Source organism: Ischnura elegans, chromosome 4 (genome assembly GCF_921293095.1).
Source record: "Ischnura elegans chromosome 4, ioIscEleg1.1, whole genome shotgun sequence".
In the NCBI taxonomy this organism is placed as follows: Eukaryota; Metazoa; Arthropoda; class Insecta; order Odonata; family Coenagrionidae; genus Ischnura; species Ischnura elegans.
In genome coordinates, this window is record NC_060249.1 from 16189946 (window position 1) to 16215047 (window position 25102).

Below are 25102 nucleotides of genomic sequence, written 5' to 3' on the forward strand. Positions count from 1 at the left end.
GAAAACATGTAAGAAAATTGTCAAGGATTTTCATAAACCATGACTTTTTACATAGGCTTCTGCTAACATCAGATCCTTTTGTTTCTTGATCTGCGGGGTTAAAGTAAAAAATTACCAGAGGATGTGAATAATCTTCTGGTGATAGAAGAAAATATTTTGGAGTATGAGGAGTCTTCAACCTCTGACTTAGAATACGAGTTTAAGCCTTTGTTTTTGAGCAGTTAGCAATAAAAATATTTCTTTACGGAATTTTACATATTGTTCCGCTTCAATAACCAAAATTTCGTTTATAGACCAAATAGAAACTTTTAATCACAGGCATAGCTATTCGACAGCTTTGACGTTGTTACCAAGAGAAGAAATTCTGTCTTTCCCTCGATGTCAATGCTATAGAATTTCCTAGCCGACCGCAACTCAGCGATTTGTTCTTGACCAAGTCTTGACCGAGTCTTCTCCAAGCATCCCCATTCTCTCAGGCGTCCCCCAAGGCAGCGTTCTCGGACCTCTTCTCTTTTCTCTCTTCATTGACGATATTACGAGCTGTGCACTTTCCAACGCATCCGGAATTCTCCTCTTCGCAGACGACTACAAAATATTCAAAAGAGTTGAGAATACTTCTGACTCTCAGTCTTTCCTTCATTCCCTCGAGGCTTGGTGCCTTCAGTGGCAACTCAAAATTAATACAAGCAAAATACATACCTTTTTCTTTAAAACGCACCGTCACTCCTTACAAATATGCTATTTTCAGTGAAATTGTTCCGATAGATTCCTCAATCAATAACTTGGGTGTTACTTTCCACCCCAAACTAACTTTTCTTCCGCTCCTCAACAAAATGAAATCCAAGGCCATGTCAGTCGTGGGAGTTCTTTATCGACTCACCAATATTACCGACCCTATCTCATGAGAGCTATTTTCTCTGCTTGCACTTTCCCAATCCTCGAGTACTGCTCCGTTATTTACTCTACTGCCTGTCCCTCCAACCTTAAAATTCTAAAACGTCCTGTTAATTTATTTATTTCAGTAGTCCGACACCGTGTTCCTCACCTCCGTAATTCTTCTCGCTCTGAAGTAATGTCTGCCCTATCATTGGTCCCACTACCCTCCCGTATGAATTTTCATTATCTTCCCTTCATTTACAATGCCTTAAATGGCAAGTTCCGATCCTCAGAAATACTGCTTTTCTTTTCACTCCACATTCCCACCCGTGCCTTTCGTAATAATCACCTACTACACCAACCTAAATTCCGTCTTTCTCTCTCTCAGAGATCACTTTTTCACAGACTCCCAACCACTTTCAATACTATTTCTACTACTCACCCTTCCCTGGATCTTTCAATGCCCATCAGATGACTCCAGAGGCAGCTACGAAAACTCATCTTCTGAATTTTTTTTTTAAATATCCATTTAATATTTTATATTTGTTGAAGATGGAGATTTTAAGTCGTCTAATGAATGTAAAGGACATTTTGGCTATTTTTGAATGATTCAATTAATAAATAAAAATAAACAAAAGATGATCCCTTATCGAAAAATTTCGACTTGCCCCTGGCAAGTAAGCCTCCCGTATCACTTCATCTTTTTTTTCATCGCCCCCCTAAACAATATTGCGGACTAAATCATCGTAAATAACTTTCACTGCATCTTTGAAATGCACAAATTGCAAAAATTTTCATTAATCTGGCTATACTACAGGGATTTTTGGCCAGCCTTTTTCGATCCCCGCCAACTGTGCATCACTTCCTTCAAATCGAACATGATGTCATGATTACGGATTTGCAAGTTGAGGATTGCCATCTATTGGTTACTCTTGTGAGCCAAAGCAAAGGAAGTTTTCTATGTATAAACCCCCGCCGAAATCATGGTAAATCTAAGCGTTCTGGTAGCGCAACTGGTAAGGGCATAATGGATTGGAAGCTGTTGGACAGGGAGAACTGGAAACTTGGCTGGGCCTTCTTCTCCACATGGGCGCAATTAGGGTTAATACGATTTCTAACGATTGGAGGTCAGAATTAGTGTGAGTACCGATATTCGGGAGAAAATGTGCCGTGATAGGTTTTTAGGAATGATGCAGGCTCTTAATTTCTCCGCTGACCGTGAAGGCATCCTTAGGACAGTGACTGCAATTTGCCCAGAATGTGAAGGTCAACCAGGGTTCTATCTAAGGCCTTGCTTTCAAATATATCATAAACATTTGTGAGAATTTTTATTGAAATGTTTCAATTTTGCAATAACTGTGAGGTAACATAGATTTAAAAAATTGTTTATCCCATAAATTTGTATTTTTCTTGCCGTACATTGTGTGTTCTACTTCTGTGACTTGAAAAAATTAAATCTACGGCCGTTGAAACAAAAAAAATACACGTAAAGACTAATTCCAAGATATTTCCATCATTAACCTAAGGAATCAATGGTAGAAGAAGTATTATAAACGGAAATATGAAAAGTTCCTTCTCCACTCCAATAAAATAACTCCAAATAAAAAAACTCCTTCATACAAGGAAAATTGCATGTGTGTAATGCGGGTTGCGTGAATTGTCAATTACTGGTGACGGGTGGCATACATGTATGTCATTAGGGTTTTTTACAAATTGCTTGAAATAGAAACAAAAAAAATTGAAAATTCCGTTGTATTACTTCCAAGACCACCGTTATGAAGGAAAATCACCCATCCGTCACTGGAGGTTTCGGTGAAAATATCATCCGCATTGAATGTGTTAAGGGCTGTATCCTCGGGTGGGCAGCACACTGATGGTACGGGTAAAGAGTAGTAAGAAAAGCCAAGCATGTTATTGGAAAGAACGGTACAAAATTAGTCAAGACCATACGTCACATGTGCATGGCATGACTCATACTCTGCTTGGTAGACCTATTCCCCCACCCCCAGCAAAGCTGGTCATCCGTCACTTTGCATTTGTACTTCGACCAGCAACCTCGCACATTGCCTCCCTTGACCGCTTACTGTAAATTTACTTAGCACCGTTTGAACTACCTTAACCCCGATTTTGACCTGGCACCGTCTGGACATTCTATTGGACTTAGCTTAAATAAGCAAAGTTTTATAGCTGATAAAAATTCACGAGTCTTTGCGGCAACAGTTTGCGGTATATACTGGTGTATTGTTCATGCTGGTGATAGCTGCAGTCTGTGGGTAAGTCAATCCTTGTGTTACATTGCTCCCAGTGGCGTAGTCAGGGGGGGGGAGGCTTCGACCATCCCCCCCCTGTTACTCCTCGGATCTGCTCCGCCAGTTACTCCTCGGAACTGCTCCGCCATTCCTCGTTGTGGGACGGCTTTGCCTCCTTGGGTATGAGGACCCTCCCCCCCCCCCCCCTGCGGCTGCTCCACTTAGTCCTCATAACGGGTCTTCTCCACCGAGAGGGGCGCCCAGGGGGATTCGGGGGTTTTAATGTGTCATACATGCGGTCACCAATCGTCCAGAGTGATTACGTAGCGATGATTGTAAAGGGTAGTGCAATGTGGCGTAATAGTGGCGACAAGTACCCATAAAAGAAGACTTAATGGCAAATTTTAATTTTTTTGTGGGGGTTCCAATGGAATACCGGGGGTTTTATACTTGTGTTAAACCAGTGATCACCAATCTTTCTCATAAATTCCGTGGCGATGAGTCGTAGGGGTCCGGAACAGTGGTGGAATTCTGACGATTCTTTTACCCGAAGAGGCGATTTATCAGAAAAAATTTTTTTTGGGAGGTTTAACGGAGTTATCGGGGGTTTTAATAAGTGGAAGGGCGGTGAACACCGGCTGAATTGTGATGAAAACTACTCAAAGGCGACTTTAAATTTTTATTATTATTTTTTTTGGCGAGGTTCGAGAAGGTGATTGGGGGTTTTCAGGTATTTTTTCCCTTACGGTTTACAGTGGCCCGCCCTCACCAAATACTCCCGATCTAGAGCTGAGAGGGGACGGGTAGTGCAGCAAAATGTTTGCAAGAAGTTCCCAAATAGGAGACACATTTAACATTTGGGGGGGATTTCAGGGAAATACCGGGGGCTTATATGTGTGTACTCCTGGCGGTCATCAGTCGTTCACATAAATTCCGTAGGGATGAGTCGTTCGGGTAAGAACCAGTGGTGGAATAGTGACGACAAACCCCCAAAAAGTAGACTTATACGCAAAATTTTATTTTTTGGGGGGTGTATTTGGTTTTACCAGGGGTTTATAGGTTTGTACTGCCAGGGTTCATCAATCGCCCACATCAATTCCGTAGCGATGAGTGGTAAGGCTTGGAAAACCAGTGGAATTGTGACGAAAAATTCCCCGAAAAGGCTACTAGTATGCAAATTTTAATTTTTTGGGTGGCTTCAGGGGGTTTAAAGATGACGATATTATGTGGTCACATCCATTTACCATCATATCTAAGAGAAGTGTGCCCTATGACATCCATATTTCGAGAGTAATACAATAAAAAGCAAACCAAGCTCTCGAGCACGTCTGGAAGTGGTCCGGAATTTGTATCCATGAGTGAGTCAGTCACCACAAGCGCTGTATATACATAATAGGGATATGTATATAATTTACTTGTAAGTACACTTTTCCACATTCCTGCATGGATTACTTAAAAAGGCTTGATGCTTGATGGAGATGGCCAAAACTTCCTACTATGGAATTCCATACCAATCCAGAATTGAGAGTAAACTTGCATGGAGGTTAAAATTAAGTTACAATCTTATCGGTACCCACAACAAAAAGATTGCACTGATGTATATAACTTCAAGTGATACTCTAACTATAAACTGTTTTCACAGAGACTAAGGTAGCCTGTGATAATTGAAAGTCAAAAAGTAATTACCCCAGGAAACATGCAATGTAAACAGAGCCAGATTTCAACTTTTCAATCAAACATTTATTTCTCCTTCACCAACATCTTCCTCTCCTCCATGGCAATCTTCCTTGCCTTTATGGCCATCTTCTGCTCCTCAATTGCCATTTTCCTCTCCAGCAATGCCATCTTCTGCTCCTCCAGCTTCTTCTCCTCCTCGCGTCGCTTCCTCCTCTCCTATCAACCCTCTTCTCTTCCCTTTCCTTCATCTCCACCCTCGCATTCCGCCACTCCCCCAGCAGCTCCTCCAACACCCCCTCCACCTTCCCCTTCTTGCTGGTCCCTGAACAGCTCAAATACAAAAATGTGGAATTAAGGCACAATTCTCACCCACGAAAAGATTCCCTATAAACTTGACAATCTGCAACAACCACTTTTGATTTGATGCCTTGAAATATGCTCGGCACACCGAGAACAGCATGGCAAAGCTGTTATAACAGCCACAATTTTCCATTACAACAGCATCAAAAGTTATGTAGATTATGCATGCATTTAAACTAATTCAGAAGACAGCAATAACATTTATATGGCAGAATTAAATACTGAAGAAGTTGCTGCTAGTAGGAACGTTTTTAAATCTTTTTAAATTGTGGATACTTAAACCCTTTGACAAATTTTATTCCAAACATAAAAGGAACACATTTGTTGTTCATAAACATTGTTGTACCATAAAGTAAAGCAAAATAACTAATTAATAATTAAGATGATAAAATAATTTCAGTACAAACTAAATAATATGCACATAGCCATAAAATACGAAACATTTGCTTAGAAATAGAAAATCTTGGAATTTGTATGTTATAGATACTATGATTTAAGCTCCATTTCTTTAATTACTTGATGATGGAAAGTCAGAAGATTAGTAGTTGATCTGCCTTTCGTTAATCCATGTTATTCAGGTATTCTACTTAAAGAAGACGTTACATTATCAATGACTAAGGACTCAAATATTTATGCTAGTATGCATTGTTTGGCAGTTGGACAATAATTACGAATGGAACTTATATGGCTTGATTTGTGCATTATAACAATACATATATGCTAATTTATAGAAGACTTAATGGGCTATGTGAAAAGAATGAAGTCACCTGGACTTGGGGTCAAATTTGTAGGAGGTGGTGGTCCTTCACTCCCAGCAGTGGCAGGAGCCTACACCCGTGCCTTCTCCCCGAATGTACAGTAGAAGGTCCAGTCGCAGTTAATTATGAAGACTTATACAAGCATTACAACGAAAATAAAGTCACAACGTGAGCTCACCTCTAAATAACCCCAATGGCACGAACCGTTGCCAGACTTGGCTTTCCGCACCTACACCTCCTTATAAGTTCTCTTGTGGCCACTGACCTTTGCCTGCCATTGGCGACCAGTGACCGCAAGTCCTTCAGCTTTGGAGGAAATAGCTTCCGCTACTTCCTCCCACACCTTGGCAGGCGCTGGCTAGAGAAGGCACCCTCCTTCTCCCTGTAAACTTCAAGAAGGAGGAGGGTGTCCTCATGGCTCCAGGAGCAACCCAGGTTTTCTGAGAATGAAAGAAAATAGCCAGTATCAAAATACACATTCCATAAAATAAATTATATCACAGGTCATAGGAAAATATCACTGACTTCAAGTAGGTATGGGGAAGAAGAGACAAATATCACAACTTAAAGTATATCTAGTATTCCTTGCATGCCTTTTTAAAGTAAGTACATTTTTTTGTACAGATAATTGTGCAATTCCAGTATTTTAATGTGTAATTTGTAAAATGGCTTGTGCCCGTTAAAATAAATATTATTGTTAAAAGCTTTAAAAAGTTTTAAAATCAAAAACACCTAATGCTCATCTTACCTTTTGATTCTAGATCCTCCTGGTTGGAACTCCCTCCAAATCTGCTTTGCAGCAACATACGCAGGAACTGGGGATCTAAGAAATAGGTGGGCACAAGAGAAAATAATATTGCCAGATACGATTCTTGTGTAACTCATTTCATTGCAACATTGATATAGAAGAAATTCTACCGGATATGCCCTCTAAAATTTGGCTCATTAGTAAAGTTTAGTATCCTGCCCGAGCAGCCTTTGACCTCAGAAAGACAAACTTTTAACCCAACGGAATACTCCTGCTCAATTACTTTTGCATTTGTTCCTCTGTTATGATCACAATGGCCCATGTCTCAAAAGACAATGATTTCAAATAAATAAGTGGAATTCTGGTATGCTAAGAATGTACAGCACACATGATTCGACTCCCATAAGGTACCTTACTTTCGTCCAACGCATCAAATATGTAAATGAATACTTAATAAGTTAGGAAACTTCAACCACTGCCACTTGCTACGAACATTTATGTTGAACCATATTGATATTAGTAATTATAACATATATGTATACTATAATAACCTCAGCTCGTGACCTTAAATACATATCAATAAGGTACAACGTTGTTCTGAGTGAGCGCATTTATTATTTTTCGCCATTACCACACGTGGAATGCAAAATATACAGAAGAATGTGAATAATGAAAACAAATCCATTACAATAAAAATGGATTTAAGAAACAAAGCCGAGGAATAATCCAGGTAATCGTCACATCCCATTAAATAACTGTCAATTCCTCCTACTTCCCAAAACCACGCCACCCCCAAAGTCAAAATAATGGAAATAATTTCCACTACAAAGCCGGGATTGCAGAATTTCGTAAACTAATGTATGCGATGAAACTCGAAGAACTTAATTTCATTAATCGCAACACGTCTGACAATAATCTTTCAACTGAATTTATTCCTCTGTCACCATGTGACTGACCACATGGCGAGTCAAATATATTATTCATTATATGTATAAAAAAGCATGGGCTAACAAAAATAACACTAAAGAATAAATTATACTACACAGTAACTCGTTTTTAACTACAATTACCACAATCAACGGAATCATAACACTAAGGATGATATTTAACGAGAATACTATATAAGTTAAAAAAAAAAATAAATCGTAATCACTGTATAAATGCTATCAATAAATACTTTATTACGCTTCACTTACCATTTCTAGCACGTTGGCTATCCTCAGGCGAGAGAATAAATTCCTCGACGTCATCTCGCCCTTCAATTTTGATGTACACCGTCTCCATCTTTAAACTGAACTGATGCCTTTTCCCATTCTCGCAACAACCGCACCAAGAATTTCTGATGCGAGCCGATGCGAGTTGATACTTCCGTAACCTCGAAAAATGCTCGATCCGGGGCCGCATCGATGCGCATCAATGCTTGATTCGGAACACACCCCTAGTATGGACGCCCGATATGGTTTTATGATGATCCTAAAATTATATACTTCCCCGCTATACTTGAATGAATAGCTGAGTTGCCTAACTGATGTTCTGTAGGATAGTAGGAATTGTTGCCGTAAATCTCAATTTTTATTGCCATGGTAAAAGTAAAAAATTAAACGCAAATTTTTCTCAATATAAAGAACAGTTTCAGGAAACAACCGTGTTTAACTACCATTCTTGACATGCAAATTCTTAAAATAAAGTACAAGTTCTCCCCACCAACTTGACAAACTGAATATAAATTATGTACTTCAAATTTGACAAACTCACCACATAGACAGCATTTAATTTCACCCTTTTTAATGCAGAATCGACCACACCAATATGCAACTGTTCAAAATCATGGCTTCATTCTAAAAAACGTTAATGACAAAGAAGCAGCCTGTGCAGCCAATATGTGTAAAATAATAAATGATAAAATCCTCTGTTTAATTACAAATGATAAAAATATTTCCTCATCAAATGCCTCTAAATGCTACTGAGAATGAAGAAAAAAGGAGTTTACTCCTGTGGAAGTAAAAGCAAGAATACACTCCCAGATAAACATGATGTATCGGGGCAATTGTCTAATCTGTCAAATGTGAAATATGTGGTGGAAAAGACTGGATAACATTCTCTCGGAATTCACATTGACTTCGATATTCATTTGAGCACATTCATTTTCAAAGCTTAGCAGCAGGTATATTGATTGTGCAGCTCATTATTGACCAGCTCTCAGCTCCACTGTATCGGTTGATAAAGCCTACGAAGACAAAAGGCCAAAATAAAATAATTTCCCAATATAGTTCTAATTGGAAGTAACTCCAAGAGCCCACAACTCATCTAAAATTAAATCACCAAGAGTAGACATGATATTCACCAGTGGTGTAACCAGGAATAAGCTTCAGGGGGTGGATGGTGGAGGTATAAGGGTACTAGCCCCCCAGGCAATGGGGGTAGTTACCCATCTACCACCACCAGTCCAGAAAACTTTTGAAAAATGACATACCTGGAAATACATTTTCCATCATTTTGGCACTTAATATTTAATATTGAGCATATGCAGTCACTCTATATCAAAACCAGACAATAGTTTATAATATTTTTTTATTTCTTTGAGGCTTTGGGGGGATCTATCCCCTCATCCCCCGCATAGTTACACCACTGATATTCATATTATACAAATGGGAACACTCAAGTAACATTTTTGGTTGGCCCTCTGTTGGCAGATGGTGGGACACAGCGGTTGGCCCATGGTATGATTTGTTCACCTCGCCAACTGTATCCCAACCAACGATTCCCCAACGATGGGCCAACAGAGCATTACAGTCGGGCCTTCGTATTCCCAACCAGAGGCCAACCCCTCTCCAACGATACACTGTTGGCCCTTTTAAATTCTGCCATCCGTTTCCCAACAAAAGCTATATTTTACTGGCATTTCTCATTTTTATAGAATGAGAGTTAAATTAATTTACCTTCTCACTTCCCCTATGAAAAAATTGTATAAACCTGTTTCAATATTTTATACAATTTATACAATTGCCATGGTAATTGTATAAATTGTATAAAATTTTGAAACAGGTTTATACAATTTTTTCATAGGGGTTGATACGATACCGGTAGATAGAATCTTTACCTTTAACTCCCTATAAATCAAAATGAAATTAAATACATTAACAATCAATGCTATAGGACAAAGTAAGGTTACAGTGGTTAAAAAGGGAAAACCAAAAATCAATATCAGTTCAGAAGGTCCCCAACTTTTATTTTCACAAATTAGGACAATTTTTATTAGGACAAAATTAGGAAAATTTCAACAGCACCTTTCCATATTACAATATGGCACACACAAAAACTGTCCATCTTCTTTGTAGGGCAACAAAATTTTGTTAACGCACTTAGATAAAATGTGGGTGGACTGCAATTTGCATCCAGGTACTAATTTTTTTACCACAAATATACCAATGGTACCACTTCTAAGAGGTAGTTCAAAGAAATCCTCCTTAATTTCAAACATGTCACACTGCAAGATGCACACCCCTGAGTTATTTGATTCAATTGCCTTCACAATTCCTATTCTCTGGTCTTCGGTAACGAAATTGTTAAGTTTATTCCATTTTACTTAATTGGATTAATAAGTGCAAGATTTAGGGATACTATTAATAGGAATCACAGAAACACTGATTGAGTATAATAGTTGATGTATTTTCCATAAAATAATAATTGTGCAGTTGTTATTTAGGTTTACTCATACAAATTCAATCTCATTCTCTTCAGAGGGGACTAAATCACTAACTTTGTCCATTGAAACACTGTTTTCATTAAAACTTCCACTTATACAAGATATGCCACAATCTGAAAAAATATACATATCGATCTATCTAAATTAATGATGAAAAGTTTAAAATTCCACGAAACTATCTGTTTAAGGTAACATGATTTTAGGAATGCCAGTTTTGTAAGACTTACCAAATGAGGTCAATGCCTTATTTTTGTTAGAAGCACTCGACTTATTTTATTTAACTGCTATCACAAAGACAAAGCCCTTACAACCAAACAAGTCTTGGTTGAATAAAATCTTCTCGGGTTAAGCACCGGGTCAGGCTTTTTGGGCCTCAAAAAGCCTGACCCGGTGCTTAACCCGAGAAGATTTTATTCATTCAATTCGCCGGGAAAAACTACGATCATTTAAGTCTTGGTTGTTAGGTTGCTAGGGAAACATGTGAACCGTATCCTGCAACGTATGCAATCGAGGTATACATCGTGCTTATTCAAGGACCATATCAGTTAAGTTAGACTCGAAACAGACAGATCTTATAAGTCTACAATTTTTCATGTGCCCTCCGCTTCTTGGAACCATTTATGTCAAATACCATGCTGAAAACACCAGAAAATCAGCAGAACATTAATTAAAAAAGAGTTATACATAATTTCCAAAAATTATCTTATAATATATTCTTAAAAAATTAACTTAAAATAATTATTCTGCCTGCACATAGTCGGTAGCACTGACTGTCAAAGCAAGCGATTTTATGCCATCCCTATTTTTTAATGAATAGATGCTACCGATCCGATAACCATTTGATACAATAAATCGATTACAGTGGAATTTCGCCCATCTCTACGTTGAAGATCTTGTCGGAATTTTGTTTGCAGCTCTCATGGCGGAAATTGAGGAAATGGTATGATGTCCCAACGGTGGCCCAATGATAATCTATTTCGTAGGGCCATCATTGGGGATTTCCGTTGGGCCAACAGCATAAACCGGCATAAACCGTTTCGTTGGGCCAACGAACAATATCTGCGTTGGGCCAACAGCGGAATTTGGTAGGCATATCCACCCACAATGAGCCAACCGTGACTACGGTTCCCCAACCGAGGCCCAACGGTCAATGTTACTTGGGCATCCTGTCTGGAAAATTTTTCCATATAATGGACATAAGCCTTGTCTAGAAAAACTTACTGAATGGCATATTTTAACCTAATGCATTCATGACATATGAGCATTCAATGTTAGTTAACCTTAAATCTCAGGACATCTGCCTGTCGCCATTTGTTAAGGAGTAATTATGCAGTACGAAAGTCGTTTGTTTTAATTTGTTCACTCATCATCAAGGACATGAAAATTTTATCTAGATATAAAAATTGATATTATTTATGATAGTGGATATTATTATTCCTGTATGACAAGTGAATTTTATCAAACGTTGATTATCTTGCACCAGTAGAGCATAATATTTCATTGGTGTTACAAAAGTATTCATGAGCATCTGTGAATTTTACAAATAATACACTATAGAAATAAAGTTGAATACCTAAACAGAACATTTGTCTTGACTGCACTGGGCTGCGTTCTCAATCATGCATCCCAGTTCATGGCCTTGAAGCTATATATATCCAAAATACTTGAACGCTTTGAAGTGCCGAAGCCTCAATGGGATTCGGAATGTCTTGATGTGATCCTGGAGGCAACTTTGAAAGCTGGAATAAGAGAACAAGTTCTATTCAGTTTCTATTGTAATGCTGAATTCATTAATTAAGTGTGATATAGCTAACCAATCATGTCATAAATCATTATAAATTTTGATAAATTCCAGTGTTTGTTTTGAGTGAAGTATGTGTAATTATGATTCCGTAGGTACACAGCGAGTGTGCTTTGGCTACTGCAAAACTGGCATCTGGAACATTTAACATATTTAATATTTCTAGAAGGTGACATTCAGAATCGGAATAAAGAATTCCCTTTCAGAATCACTATTTTCATACAAAAACAGGGCACTCCAGAGTGTCATTGATTGAATGATGCATGGGCATGATTCATAGCATGCCCACACCCCCACCCTCGGCAATGCTGCAATAATTGCAACGTGGAATAAATTTCTAAACAAGTGAAATAATATTATTACCATAACTAGAAGATAGAGTATGTTTTAGTACAGAGGTTGGAGGCACTGATCTATCACTGGTGGCTATGGCAGGAACCTCCACCCATGCCTTCCCTCCGAAGGTGCTTCCCATTTTCTGGAAGGGAAAACAGCACTTAAGAATTAGAAAGCCTATCACTCACGTCACGTGTGATACAATGTAACTTACTATCACTGCCAATGAACCCACATCAAAATAAGGTCAATGGCAAGTTAAATGGTAAGCAGGCTTGGCTCTCTTTACCCTTGTTTCATGGTTTGTACCCTTGAGGCTTCTGATCTTCGTCTGGCACTGACGATCAGTGTCTTGATGCACTATTCACTGCCACATAGCCACAGAAATCTCATCCCATGGCTTGCTGTGGCGTTTATGTGAGAAGACTCACTTCCTCTCCCCATAAGTCTCCAGTAGAAGGAGGGTGCCACCAGATGTGCCCCATGTTTCCTGTAAATAATGGACAAATGGCATCCAAAATCACTCGTTTCACAGAAAATAAAATGTTACTTAAAAATGTACGATTGCTTAAACTTAACAGAGTCAAAGGAAGAGAATTATTCCACATTAAAGATGAGCTACTGTGACCATCTTACTTTTCACATCATCTCCTTCCTGATGACCAGGAACTGGTTATCTAAAGAAAGAATTGTCAAGTATTAATAAAAACTACAAGATAGTGTATCACCTTTAATGCTAAATTAACATCAAAAGATAATAGCTGGATATTCATTGATGGACAGTAATAACATTCACATTCAAAATTAGCTGGAGTGGTCTCCGATCTAGGAATGACAAATTCTTGAACCTTAAATTAGAAGCCCTTTTCATATTTTACAATTCACTGACATGGATTTGCCTGCCATTACTAAATGACAAAAGGAAAGGTTGAAAAACTAAGATATACCGATGACACACCTTAAATTCATGCTACATATTTTCCACCCAAATGCACCTTCATCATTTTCACCATTCCAATCTTCAACAGTATAAATCCCATCAACTTCAGACATTGCCACTAGGCCTTCAAACCCAGGTTGGTGATTGGATAAAATTATTTTCAACTGAAACCAAATCATGTATTTTAATTATGGATATCACATACTTCCACAAAGTTAGGCTTAACCTAATTACACATGTGCCATCCAAAATTTCATACATAGATATTTGCGAAACTTTGTTACTTCAAAAATACCCATTTAACCCTGGAACCGTACACCGGGGCACTCAGTGCACCTGGGAATTTTAACTTTGCCGTAAATTTTATTTGGCAACACTGGCTGCAGCCGGCTCCCGTGACTTTTACTTGACCATGGCACATCGTATTTCTTTTCTGGAACGTTTTTGGGGCACTGAGTACCCCAGTGTACGGTTAGTGTGAGTTTTTATTCAAGTGTGTATATTTCGTTTTCGTAGATTTTTTTGGATTTTACCGAAGTATTTTTACACTGTATTTATTTTTTTAAATTTATTTATATATTTAAGGAGTTGCTCACATACAGCATTTCTGCCAATTTATAGTGACGCAGTAACAAACATAAAATTTTAACATAAAAAATTTGAACAGAGAGCAGTGGCTTAAGATAGTAAAGAACAAAATAGAAGGCACGAGGAAAGGGAGGGGTAGAGGGAGGTTTATTTACTTGCTGAGGAATGGGACATGGCGAGTTTGATAAATGAGTTTAAGGGCAGAAAAAACGGGTCAATATTATCTGGTAATGAATTGAGCGAGGAGCAAAGGCGGTGTTGGAGGGATCGCTTAACGAGGGATAGTCTAGGGATAATTAGTCATGGATAGGCTACGAACAGAGAAGGACATTTTAAGTGAGTTAGCTCGTTCCTCTGAGCCTGAGAATTTTGATGATAAGTCAGAAAGTGAAGATGAATACGACATTTTGGAAGATGATGTTACGTCAGACTTTTATTCACCCGACGCATCTGAAGATGAGTTTGTTCTTGGTGAAAGTGATTTTGAAGGGGAGGAAGGACAAACAACACATGCATGAAAACGACCTAGATGAAATGAAGACGCACAAGACTTGCAAATTGAACCAAAACACCTGGAAGATGAATATGAAGAATCAGAAACAAAATGCAGTTGAAAAAACGGTCCCCGAAAATGTTATTCAGTTAAAAAAGAGTGTCCTCAGGGGTAAAAATAAGTACCGTTGGGCTACAAATCCTGCTGAAAGAGTTGAAAGAACTAAAAAACTGCACCTTTAAAAGACTTGTATAGAAAATGTAAGGTTTCTCAATTCTCTTATTATATTTATTAAAATATTAAAACAAGTAATTAAATATATGTTTTTTTGCAATAATTTGAGGCCCAAATACCGCGTTTTCAATGTTTTTTAGAATAAAAATAAGTTTTTGCATTTTGAATGTTTTTTAACTCTTAGGGGCACTCAGTACCCCAGTGTACGGTTAGTGTAACAGAAATGGAGGTGTACGGTTGCAGGGTTAACAATGTATTCCCTATTTTTGAAAAATGCTGCCAATTATCTAATTCAATTGAGGAGGCAAACATTTATTACCATTATCCTAGAGGTCAAGGGTCAACTCATGTTTGACTTGGTTAACAATGATCCAAATTCAGTCAATACCCAAAACTGACAAGCAAATTATGCCTATGATACTTAGTGGACTTAGCAAACTCACAAGAGTCTTAGCTACCTTTTCTTTGCCACAAGTTGAGGTAGAATTTCTAGTAGTGAATTTCAATTTTATCATGCAGGATGTTAATTATATACACTCAATTTTGTAATCAACTGCCTTGGTGAGGCAAGAAACAAGGAAAGAGAAAGTGAATAAAGGTTTGAAGGAAGTGCCCTTATTTTAGTGATATGTTGCATTGCTGGAGATCTGAGTTATTTCGTGCATTTAGAAGAATCAGTATTTAATTTATTCAGTGGATTCACGATATTTTTTTAATGATTTACACATGACTTAGTAGTAGCTCATTGCCTGTCAAGATTATAGATGATAGGGACTGTCTGTGACTGATATGATGCTGTTTTCCACAGCGAGCACTTTTTTTTCAGCGAAATGTTATTTTTTCAGGGTCAAATTCTTGGATTACTGGGCTAGATAAATTGTGGAATGGACAGTAAAAATAGGTAAGAGTAATAAAACACATTTTCAATTGAAACTTAGACTGTTTCTTAATTTTGTATGAGAAAAAGTTTGTTATTCTACTGCAGAGGGTCACAGCCCAGACAGCACAATCGCTTCTACACAAATTGTAAATCTCTTGTACAGTCGCAAATTGTATTAATATTTGTAAAACCTTGGTATTACCACTGTGTTCCGAACCTTGCAAACAAATCAATTAAATCACCATTGCACTGCAGAGCAAAATATGAGCAATACTTTTTTTATGAAGCAATGTGGCACTGTTGGTGTAAACTAGGTATTCGTGCAAGTTCTTGTGCATGCCTACTTCAGTTAAAAGATTTAATTATTTCTTTTCAGTCGTGACTCGAAACAAATAGAAAGTGCAATTGGCCACTCTCTAGTCTCTCTCCATCAAGAGGAAGTCAGGAAGTGTAATCGCTGAGAAAGTGGAAACAATACCCTAGGGCGGGTTCGCGGGGATACACTCCTGGGGCAGGGACTTTAAGCACTAGCTTTTCTCCTCTGCACCCAGAAGGGGAAGGACGGGTAGGAGCAAGGAAGGAGGTGCCGCCACGATGAGAGCCTGACAATGCCTCCAGGGAGGGGATAGGGAAGGACGGGAAGTGATGAGGAATCCCGCACCATCACATAGGCGTGCCCTACTAACAGCGAAACCAAGCAAAACGCAATTAATATGCTACCAATCCTAGTGGATTTTCCTATGAGGAAGAAAAATCCATCGATCGAATCGGTAAATCGTGATCGCTGAGACAGAGTATGAGGGAGGGACGGGGAAAAACACCTTAACGCTACGGAGCGAAAAGGGCCCACTAAGCTCAGACAATGAGAATGATTTGAAGAAGACTCTGAAAAACATGGAAAGGACAATCACTTATTATCACTATAAATGAACTTACATAAAAAAAAGGCCAACTGCCAACTCCATGACAAGCAGACTTTCTTTGCTCTTTTGTCATGGCACATGTGCTTAGGGCCAATGATCTTTATCAGTGGCCTTATGTGCACTATTCACTGCAGCCATAGCCACAGCTATCTCCTCCAACACCTCGCTATGGCGTTTATGTGAGAATGCCACCTCATGGCCAGATATAAGCTGAAAATCTGCAAAACGAAGAGTAAGATATTAGTATGCAAGAAAGAAAGGAGGTTAGGATGAACATTAACATAGAAAGCATAAGCTTCAAGAGTTTTCTTACCTGGGAAACCAAATTACCAATGATGGAAAAAGCAAAAAAGAAATGGTCATTAAAAATATCGCAGGCAAAGAGGGTTTTCTACAAAAAGAAGAATCTAATTACAGCTGAGAGTACAAGCATAGAGGTAAGGAAACAATTCATCATAAGCTACATATGGAGCATGTTTCTCAATGGAGGCAAGACTTGGATGTTGGCAGGGAAAGATAACTCAAGAGTTGAAGCATTTCACCCGTGGTGCCGTAGAGTGATGAAGATGAAACAGGCCGACCGAGTGAGCAATGACGAAAGACTAATAAGAGTGGGGGACAGGAGTAGTCTTCTGAAAGCCTTAAGGAGAACACAGGACAACTTAGTTGGCCACATTATGTATGAGTCATGACGGTCGAATGAAAACAAGTGTATCAAAGGTGGAAGGCAAGAAGGGCCAAGGATGATCTTGAATGAGTTACAGTCCCCTTCAAAAGATTTAGGACAAAATTTGTGGCACCACAATTCCTCCTAGAGGAAATTTAGGTTCCCTTACTACTTTTTTTGTCATTGGCTAGGAATGTTAAATATTTTGTTTGGGCATGAAGATATATGCGCTCAAAGGGAAAAATAAATCGCATAATTTATCATTGTTTCGACTTATGCTGGGTTTAACGATTATGTCACGTGCATTTGCTGCGTACTTGCCCGAGTTTTCAATGTTGTTTAGTATTTTAGATATTATAAGGCTGCCAATGTCAGCAGTTGCAGTGGCCCAGTAGCTGCTGTGACAGTGATGATTGATAGATCGAGTCCCTGTTGTGGAAACGTTCAAGACTTTTTTCAGCTTGTTCACTGGTTTGGTATTTCTTAATGATTTCAAATCATTTTAAATTCACTGTAACAAATACTCCTTACCACACACGCCTATCCAGACACTCCATCGGCACCCCCATTCCTTTGGCATTCAAGTGTATGCCTTCGGAATGGCGACGACACCCCATCCCCATCCACCTGCATTGAAGAGCGGGAAGGATTCACATTATAATGAGAACGACTTTATATGGAATTACAGTTACATAGCAGCGTATGATACTCACTTCTCGAAGCAGGTGTCGTCCACCCCACCGTGGCGAAGGAAGGGAGTGGTGATATCAATTACTCTCACCTTCCCTGCGAAAGAAGTCACTAATCCGATGAATAGGTCACGACTGGTAGAGTGCAAAAGCATAAGGAACACGGAATATCTTACATCGCTCATATCTCCTCAACTATCCCCCCAGTGCCAAAACATGTCTGCGATAAATGACATCACCCCACATGGCTGGCGTGGGAGGGATGGTGAGGAATGTGACTCCCGGCGCCAGGAGCCGCATTATCAGCTGATGGAGGGCACCTCTGAGGGAATGATATTCGCAATTCTGGAATTAGGGAAGAAAAGGATGAAATTTTTTATTGCCAGGTAAACAATGCACCACCTAAAATTGTCAATGTTCATCGTCACAGCAAACTTACATTGCGGAGATCGTTCGAGCCAATAAGGACGATCAGGGGCCTCAAAAAAAATCCATGAAAATCTACCGCCTTCGTCAGCTCAACCACCTTGTGGCCAGAGACGCACATTCTTATCCGGGCGGGGTGAACTTGTGGAAAAAAGTATTGTGGATATATGTCACGAAAATTAACAAACACCATTAACCGGTACGTATTTCCATCAGGCTGTTAGAATGTACCTACCTCCTTCCCACTCCCACCCCAGGTGTGCCCCCAACCGCACCATGTGCGAATCGCCGAGCAAATCAAGCGGATCGAATAATTAGAGTCGAAGTTATAATATATCCAGGTGATCATTCGATAGATGCCTTTTTCAGACTTATTTACATAGTTACGGGGATAAAAGTTTTAACAGATTGCTAAAACAGCAATGTTCTCTATATGGATATGAATAATTTGATAAGTAACTTTTCCTAATGAAGATATATCGAAATGAAATATGTAATATCAATAAGTCTCATTTTCTCCTTTGTTACTGACCGTACCTGTCCTGTTTGTTTCTTTTGCTCATGGGAGTAAAAGGCACCTCTTGATATCCCCAATTCCCATGCATAGCTTTGGAATTGCCAATATTTCAGATGCACTTGGCTAAAATCTGATCACCTTTTAATAAAATCACTATTGTTCATTGCAGAACCTCGATCAAATGACATTATTAATAGCTTCACTGTCAGGATTACGGCTACCAAATTTATTAATCGCAAAGTTTCTGCATTAGTAAAGCAAAACATGTACCACAACTGGAGAAATCTTACAGAGGAACCTCAAGCACTGACGGTTGTCTCCAGATGAGCCCCTGGTCGAGGAATGGATCGGGAAAGGGTCGTGCTCAAGCTTTTAACACCAATTGCTTTATAAAGAATGACGTAAATCAAAAATATCAACTGGCTGGATTTTACCAATCTTTGAATTGATGACTTATTATGATTATGCAATGACATATTACTTGTACTATCTATTTTAAAACGGCTAAGATGATAAAAAAAATGAAGTATCAACATAATTTGACAACATGATAATTGTAATGGAAAAAGGCATCACGGGCCAAAACCTACGTTGATTTGTATGCTAAAGAAAGACTCAAATGAAGCATTACATTAACTGTGGGAGGTTGATGAGTAGTGCGCAAGAAAGGGTGATCCCTTCCTCGTGCACTACTCATATTATCTACATACTACTCTGGTATGATATTCCCTCCCCCTTCAAAATAATTGGCTAGCAGTTATTTGGATATGGGATGCTCTGCAGAGGAATGGAATGCATTCCTGGAATGCCATATGAGAATGCGATCTTTGGAATCATTAAGGATTCCACATCAAACATTCCATTCTTAAAGAAAAATAAAGTTTCCAGATTTTTAGTGTCTGGCACTGCACAAAAAGCTAGAGCCAGAAAACATTTAGTCTAATTCTTTTTGATGGGTAGTTTGAACCTGCAATATCTATCTAGGTATCAAGCAAGACTAGTCAAGAAAAGATAGCAGGAGGGGGAGGAATGAGCACATTTTTGGGCGGTTCCTTTGAATGGGGTACACTTTTGGCTACAGGTGAAGTTTAAACAAGGCGTACATTTTCGAATACAAGCGAAATAAAAGACATTTTAATCAATTTTTGAATCAATCAACAACCAATTTTTCTGGTCAAACAATCAAACGATGTGTTACATAAGCGATGCAGCTAAGCTAGCCCCAAGCAGGATATAAGGTATAATGCATAATAAAGGAGTTTGTTTCGGGATGCCTTAGATACATACCCTTTCTCGGTTTGCAGGAGAGGATTATCCTGACCTTTCTTCACAGTGTGTGCCCCATTCACATCAGGGGTCCGCAGTCAAATGCTGGTTGGTGTAGTGGAATAACAAATTTAGAACTTATTGGGCAGTTGGCAAATTGGACATTCTTTACGTGTAGTTCTACAACTACAAATTGTAAGTGGAGTTCTATCATTATTTTAAAAGCAGTTTGTGTGGAAAAGAATATCCTAACTAATTGTTGTAGAGAGCTTAATATTATTGATAGAATTTCATTTGAATGCTATCAATACATAGCAAAAACTTACAGAATTCATTTCCGATGAAACTAAAATTGATGCTTCTAAAACATGTTTTTTAAGAAAGCCATTGCATAAACAAATAGTTGACTGCACTCGCATTGTGTTAAGGGGTGCTCAAGCAGGAAAAGGAGGAGAAAATCTCAGCCTGGTGCCAGAAAAAAGTTTGGCACCGCAATGGGCCGCAGCCCGTGTTAGGAAAACAGGTACCAGCGAGGATCCTTGCATAGTGAAAGCTACATACTGGCAATGCAAAAAATGTGTTTTGGCGTTCATGAGGGAAGTAGCATTTTCTAATATGTGGCCCCATCAAGAAAAGGTTATGATGGTATTCCCAAACATTTCGGGGGGGTTGAACCCCTGAGTACCTGTTGGGATCCAGGTGCCGGCCGAGAGAGTCAACTGAGGCGGCTGACTAACGGAGGCGGCTGACTAACGCAGAGCCTGTGCGTCATCACCTGCCGTTCGCATAAAAGGCCGTGGCCCGGCATGACGGGAGCGGTATACAACTCGACGTCAAGCCTCGATGTAACGGAGTGACAATAAATTGTTGAACCCGGAGTTGGTGCTTTTATAATTAAAAGAACCCTACATGGTGGCAGCGGTGCCAGGAACGCAGCGGCGAGATCCACATGGTGGAAGGCAGCAGCACGTTCGTGCTAACAGCAGGCGTGACGGCGCCCTCCCAATTTTCTTTCGTGGCGGAGGATTGGCCGCGATGGACGCAACGTTGGGAGAGATACTGGGTTGCGTCTGGGCTGAAGAAGCAGAGCGACGAGGAGCAACTCAACATGCTGGTGTACGTGATGGGCGAAAAGGCGGAAGACGTACTGCTTAGCCTACAGCTGTCAGCAGCGGATAAGAAGAAATACAAGAAGGTATACGAAGAATTCAAGAATCACTACATGGGACGGGTAAACATCGTATACATGAGGGCGAAATTTAACCAACGCTGCCAGAAGGAGGGAGAAGCAGTGGATGAATTCATCTCAGACCTGTATCGCCTCATACAATATTGCGAATATGGGTCACTCCAGGACGATCTTCTCCGAGATCGAATTGTGGTCGGAGTCTACGACGCGAAGCTGTCGCAAGCGTTGCAGATGGATCCGGGCCTAACACTGGAAGTGGCTCTACGGAAGGCACGTCAGGCGGAAGAGGTGCAGCGCCAACAGGGGCTGCTGAGAGGCACCCAAGGGTTAACGCATCGCGGAGGGGCATCAGACTATGAGGTTAGTGAAGTAAAGAAGAGGACTAAACCAATTAGCGGCAAGCGAGCATCACCAGGGGGATGCAGCGGACAGAGCCAGCACCAGAGATGCGGCAGATGCGGGCGTAGTCCTCAACACGCGTTCGCAACGTGCCCCGCGAGACAGTCAACGTGCCACGCGTGCAGTAAGAAGGGTCATTGGAGAAAAATGTGTAGATTGCGGAAATCCGTGGGGACCGTCGTAGTCCGGGAAGAAGACGACGAAGAAGATATTTATTTCTTGGGAATTGTAGATACTAATGTAGAGCCATGGTGGGTCACAGTCACGCTGAATGGTGTCGATATTAAATTCAAAATAGACACGGGGGCAGACGTAACAGTGATAGGGTCCCTCGTGGTTGAAGATAAATTGCAAGGAATTAAATTAACCCCTACGTCTAAACGACTGGCAGGCATAGGAGGGACGAACTTTTGTGCGAAGGGAAGTTTCGAGGCTAAGCTGCAGTGGAAGGAAAAATTGTGTGATGAAACAATTTACGTAACTCCCGGGGGCAGAGAGGTATTGCTAGGGAGGCCAGCTATTCAGAAGTTAGGAATATTAAAATGGGTCGTGGTGACTTCCTTACGTAACGGGGCACCGGAGAAAACATTCCCTGCGTTATTCAATGGACTAGGAAAAAAGGATGAAGCGATGGTGAAAGAAGTAATAAAGGCTCTACCAATGTCAGACACCAGGCTGGAAGAAGACAGAGAAAAGCAAGAAAGAGACGACGTCTTAAAAGAGATAAAGCAATACGTTCGTAATGGCTGGCCTGCGCACAAAGAAGACCTTGAGCTGCCGCTGCGGAGATATTATGAAGAAAGAGGATATCTCAATGAGGGAGAAGGATTGCTTATGCATGGACACAGAGTTGTTATTCCGAAGGAGTTAAGGAAGGAGATGCTCGATAGGTTACATAAAGGTCATCTAGGAATAGGGAAATGTAGGGAAAGAGCACGAGATGCAATTTGGTGGCCAGGAATATCGGCAGACATACAAAATGCAGTTGAAAAATGCGAAGAATGTCTGGAGAGGCGTCCACAGCCCGTTGAACCCCTGATGCCAACTGCAGTTCCGGAAAGACCCTGGATGATGGTAGGAATGGATATCTTAACCGTCCGCAATCAGAGCTTTTTAGTTGTTGTAGATTATTTTTCCAGATATCCGGAGGTGGCGAGGTTAACAAGCACTACCGCAGCAGCAGTCATCGGAAAAATCAAAGCGATTTTCGCTAGGTTTGGGATCCCAGAAGTTGTTAGATCCGATAATGGGCCACAGTTTAGAGGAGAAATGTTGGAATTCGCCAAAGAATACGGATTCCGGCTAATAACGAGCAGTCCATTATTAGCGAGAAGCAATGGCCAAGCAGAGTCAGCAGTAAAAATAGTTAAAAACATTTTACTGAAGGAGAAAGACCCAAATTTAGGATTACTTGTCTACAGGTCAACACCCCTGGAAACCGGATATAGCCCAGCAGAGCTGTTAATGGGAAGAAAATTACGCACAAACCTTCCCATTTCTTCATACTCATTGCAGCCATCGTGGCCGAACCTGAGGGAGCACCGGGAAAAGATGGGAATAAAGAAAGCAAAGGCTGCCGAGAAGTACAATAGAAGACATCGAGCTCAACCGCTGCCCGAGCTGAAACCACGAGACCGAGTTTGGGTGACTGATAGGAAACACTACGGGAAAATCGTCAATAGACGCAACGAGCCGAGGTCATACGATGTGGAAATTGACGGCGGCGTTGTTCGGAGAAATCGAGCATTCCTCGTAGCGGCCAAATCGGTGGCGCAGAGCAGCGGGTCCGGAGCGGGGGAATTCCATCGGGGTGAAATAATGACAAGAAGCGGGCGGGTGGTGAGAAAACCAATATGCATGTGTGAGAGATAAGAGGCTAACACTTTTCTTTCTTGCAGAGAAGGGAGGGTGTTGGGATCCAGGTGCCGGCCGAGAGAGTCAACTGAGGCGGCTGACTAACGCAGAGCCTGTGCGTCATCACCTGCCGTTCGCATAAAAGGCCGTGGCCCGGCATGACGGGAGCGGTATACAACTCGACGTCAAGCCTCGATGTAACGGAGTGACAATAAATTGTTGAACCCGGAGTTGGTGTTTTATAATTAAAAGAACCCTACAGTACCCTACTCACAGGGACCTTGTTTTTGGGGGTCTAAGGCGCTATGACTATATCCCTCTAAGCCTTCCCTTTACTGAATTTTTGATTAACACAGTGCATTCGGCATTATTGTCCACCACATTAAACAAACATCATGCTCCGTCTGAAATAAAACCTTGACGAGGTACGTTAACGTACCTCGTCAAGATCTGGCATTGTTTTTTATCGTCTTTTCTCGTCTAAAATGGCTGAAGCAACTTTAAAGTTACCCATCCGACATTAAGATAAGTAATTAAATAACACATCTCATATCGGAATGAACATAATTTGGAGAACGACGGCGACATTAAAGCATTTCAGAACCAGTGAACACAGTGCACATGAAAATAGCACAATGGAAGTACATTTAGGCACACATTCTTATTGATTAATCTTTGTGAGAATATCATAGTCACGTTGAATCGAAATCAGGTGAGGTTATCATGAAAAACTTAACAATTAATAACGAACATTTGCGCGAAGATTAATGGAAAAGTCCAAGCTTATGATGCTATAAACATTCAACTCCAAGAAAAAAGGAGAAAAGTAGATAAACTTACATAGTATAGTCGTGCTGGTGGTCTTGAAAATCTAGAACAGTCAATACAATGCAAACCTGTCTCATTTCACTCAAGTTTCCCGGCAGACACCACGACAATCAGCACTTATCGCTGCTACCTTGTTCACCCAGTGCCAATCTGCCAATCATGCTCGCGGAGACGTCGAGAACTATTATGCTACATATTTAAATGCTCTTTACGATGCGACAAACGTATTATTCAAAAGTTATCATACTTCGCTAGAGAAATTACTCATTTTATACTAAAAATCATTACTTTTCATCCTTATTAGACGTAAACTGCCCTTATTCAGTATTCCACCGCTGTATTTTTGTCTAAATTTGATTTTCAATTCCTCCCAAATAAAATTGGAATTATGCATTTTCTCAATTCATTATTTTTGGCGATGACCTCAACCCGTTTTCGCCTAACATTATCGTATGGTTACGGTAAGAAGTTTCCTTGCAATCTCAAGGGAGTAAAGTGTGGGTAAAATTTAACGCAAAGCTCTTTGGCGTCTAAAGGCTGCCAGATAAGAAGACAACCGGTAATTTTTAAACTATATATTCGCCTTGGACCAGACAAATTCAGTCACATGCGTCGCAGTATGACTACACGAATAAAGACCCAGCTACGAAATCTTCCTTACATTTTCCGAAGCACGCAAAGCTATAACAGATATATAT

At 40.1% G+C, this 25102-nt stretch overlaps 2 protein-coding genes and 1 long non-coding RNA gene across 5 annotated transcripts; 1 reads left to right on the forward strand and 2 right to left on the reverse strand.

The window, feature by feature from the left end:
• Nucleotides 1–5401: 5401 nt before the first annotated feature.
• LOC124156828 lies at nucleotides 5402–12630 on the reverse strand. 3 transcript variants are annotated; one of them, XR_006864391.1, is made up of 5 exons: nucleotides 12539–12630; nucleotides 11948–12113; nucleotides 6669–6743; nucleotides 6099–6360; nucleotides 5402–6002 (listed from the first exon to the last, which is right to left on the reverse strand). XR_006864391.1 is itself a non-coding variant. In XM_046531332.1 (3 exons), the coding sequence occupies exons 1-3, from the start codon at nucleotides 8070–8072 to the stop codon at nucleotides 6248–6250; spliced, it is 396 nt and encodes a 131-aa protein (XP_046387288.1). In that variant the 5' UTR covers nucleotides 8073–8080; the 3' UTR covers nucleotides 5402–6247. The 3 variants fall into 3 exon arrangements, 1 of the variants encoding a protein (XP_046387288.1); XM_046531332.1 differs by lacking the exons at nucleotides 11948–12113; nucleotides 12539–12630 and adding an exon at nucleotides 7865–8080 and having other exon boundaries at nucleotides 5402–6360; XR_006864392.1 differs by lacking the exons at nucleotides 5402–6002; nucleotides 6099–6360; nucleotides 6669–6743 and adding an exon at nucleotides 8766–8895.
• Nucleotides 12631–16610: 3980 nt separating this feature from the next.
• Nucleotides 16611–18015, reverse strand: LOC124156829. The gene is made up of 3 exons (XR_006864393.1): nucleotides 17950–18015; nucleotides 17768–17863; nucleotides 16611–16787 (listed from the first exon to the last, which is right to left on the reverse strand). It is a non-coding gene; the product is annotated as an uncharacterized LOC124156829 (long non-coding RNA).
• A 3068-nt stretch (nucleotides 18016–21083) lies between these two features.
• LOC124157224 lies at nucleotides 21084–23594 on the forward strand. The gene has a single exon (XM_046531775.1). It carries the CDS (start codon nucleotides 21084–21086, stop codon nucleotides 23592–23594), a length of 2511 nt encoding a protein of 836 aa, XP_046387731.1.
• Nucleotides 23595–25102: the final 1508 nt, after the last annotated feature.

What these genes read in the sequence shown, in the direction of transcription:
- LOC124156828 (XM_046531332.1), bottom strand. Translation starts at nt 8,072, where the DNA reads ATGCGGCCCCGGATCGAGCATTTTTCGAGGTTACGGAAGTATCAACTC. An exon ending in TAGCCAACGTGCTAGAAATG is followed by an intron (nt 6,744 to 7,864) that starts GTAAGTGAAGCG and finishes CCTATTTCTTAG; the next exon opens with ATCCCCAGTTCCTGCGTATG. An exon ending in GGAGGATCTAGAATCAAAAG is followed by an intron (nt 6,361 to 6,668) that starts GTAAGATGAGCA and finishes TTTCATTCTCAG; the next exon opens with AAAACCTGGGTTGCTCCTGG.
- LOC124157224 (XM_046531775.1), top strand. Translation starts at nt 21,084, where the DNA reads ATGGTGGAAGGCAGCAGCACGTTCGTGCTAACAGCAGGCGTGACGGCG.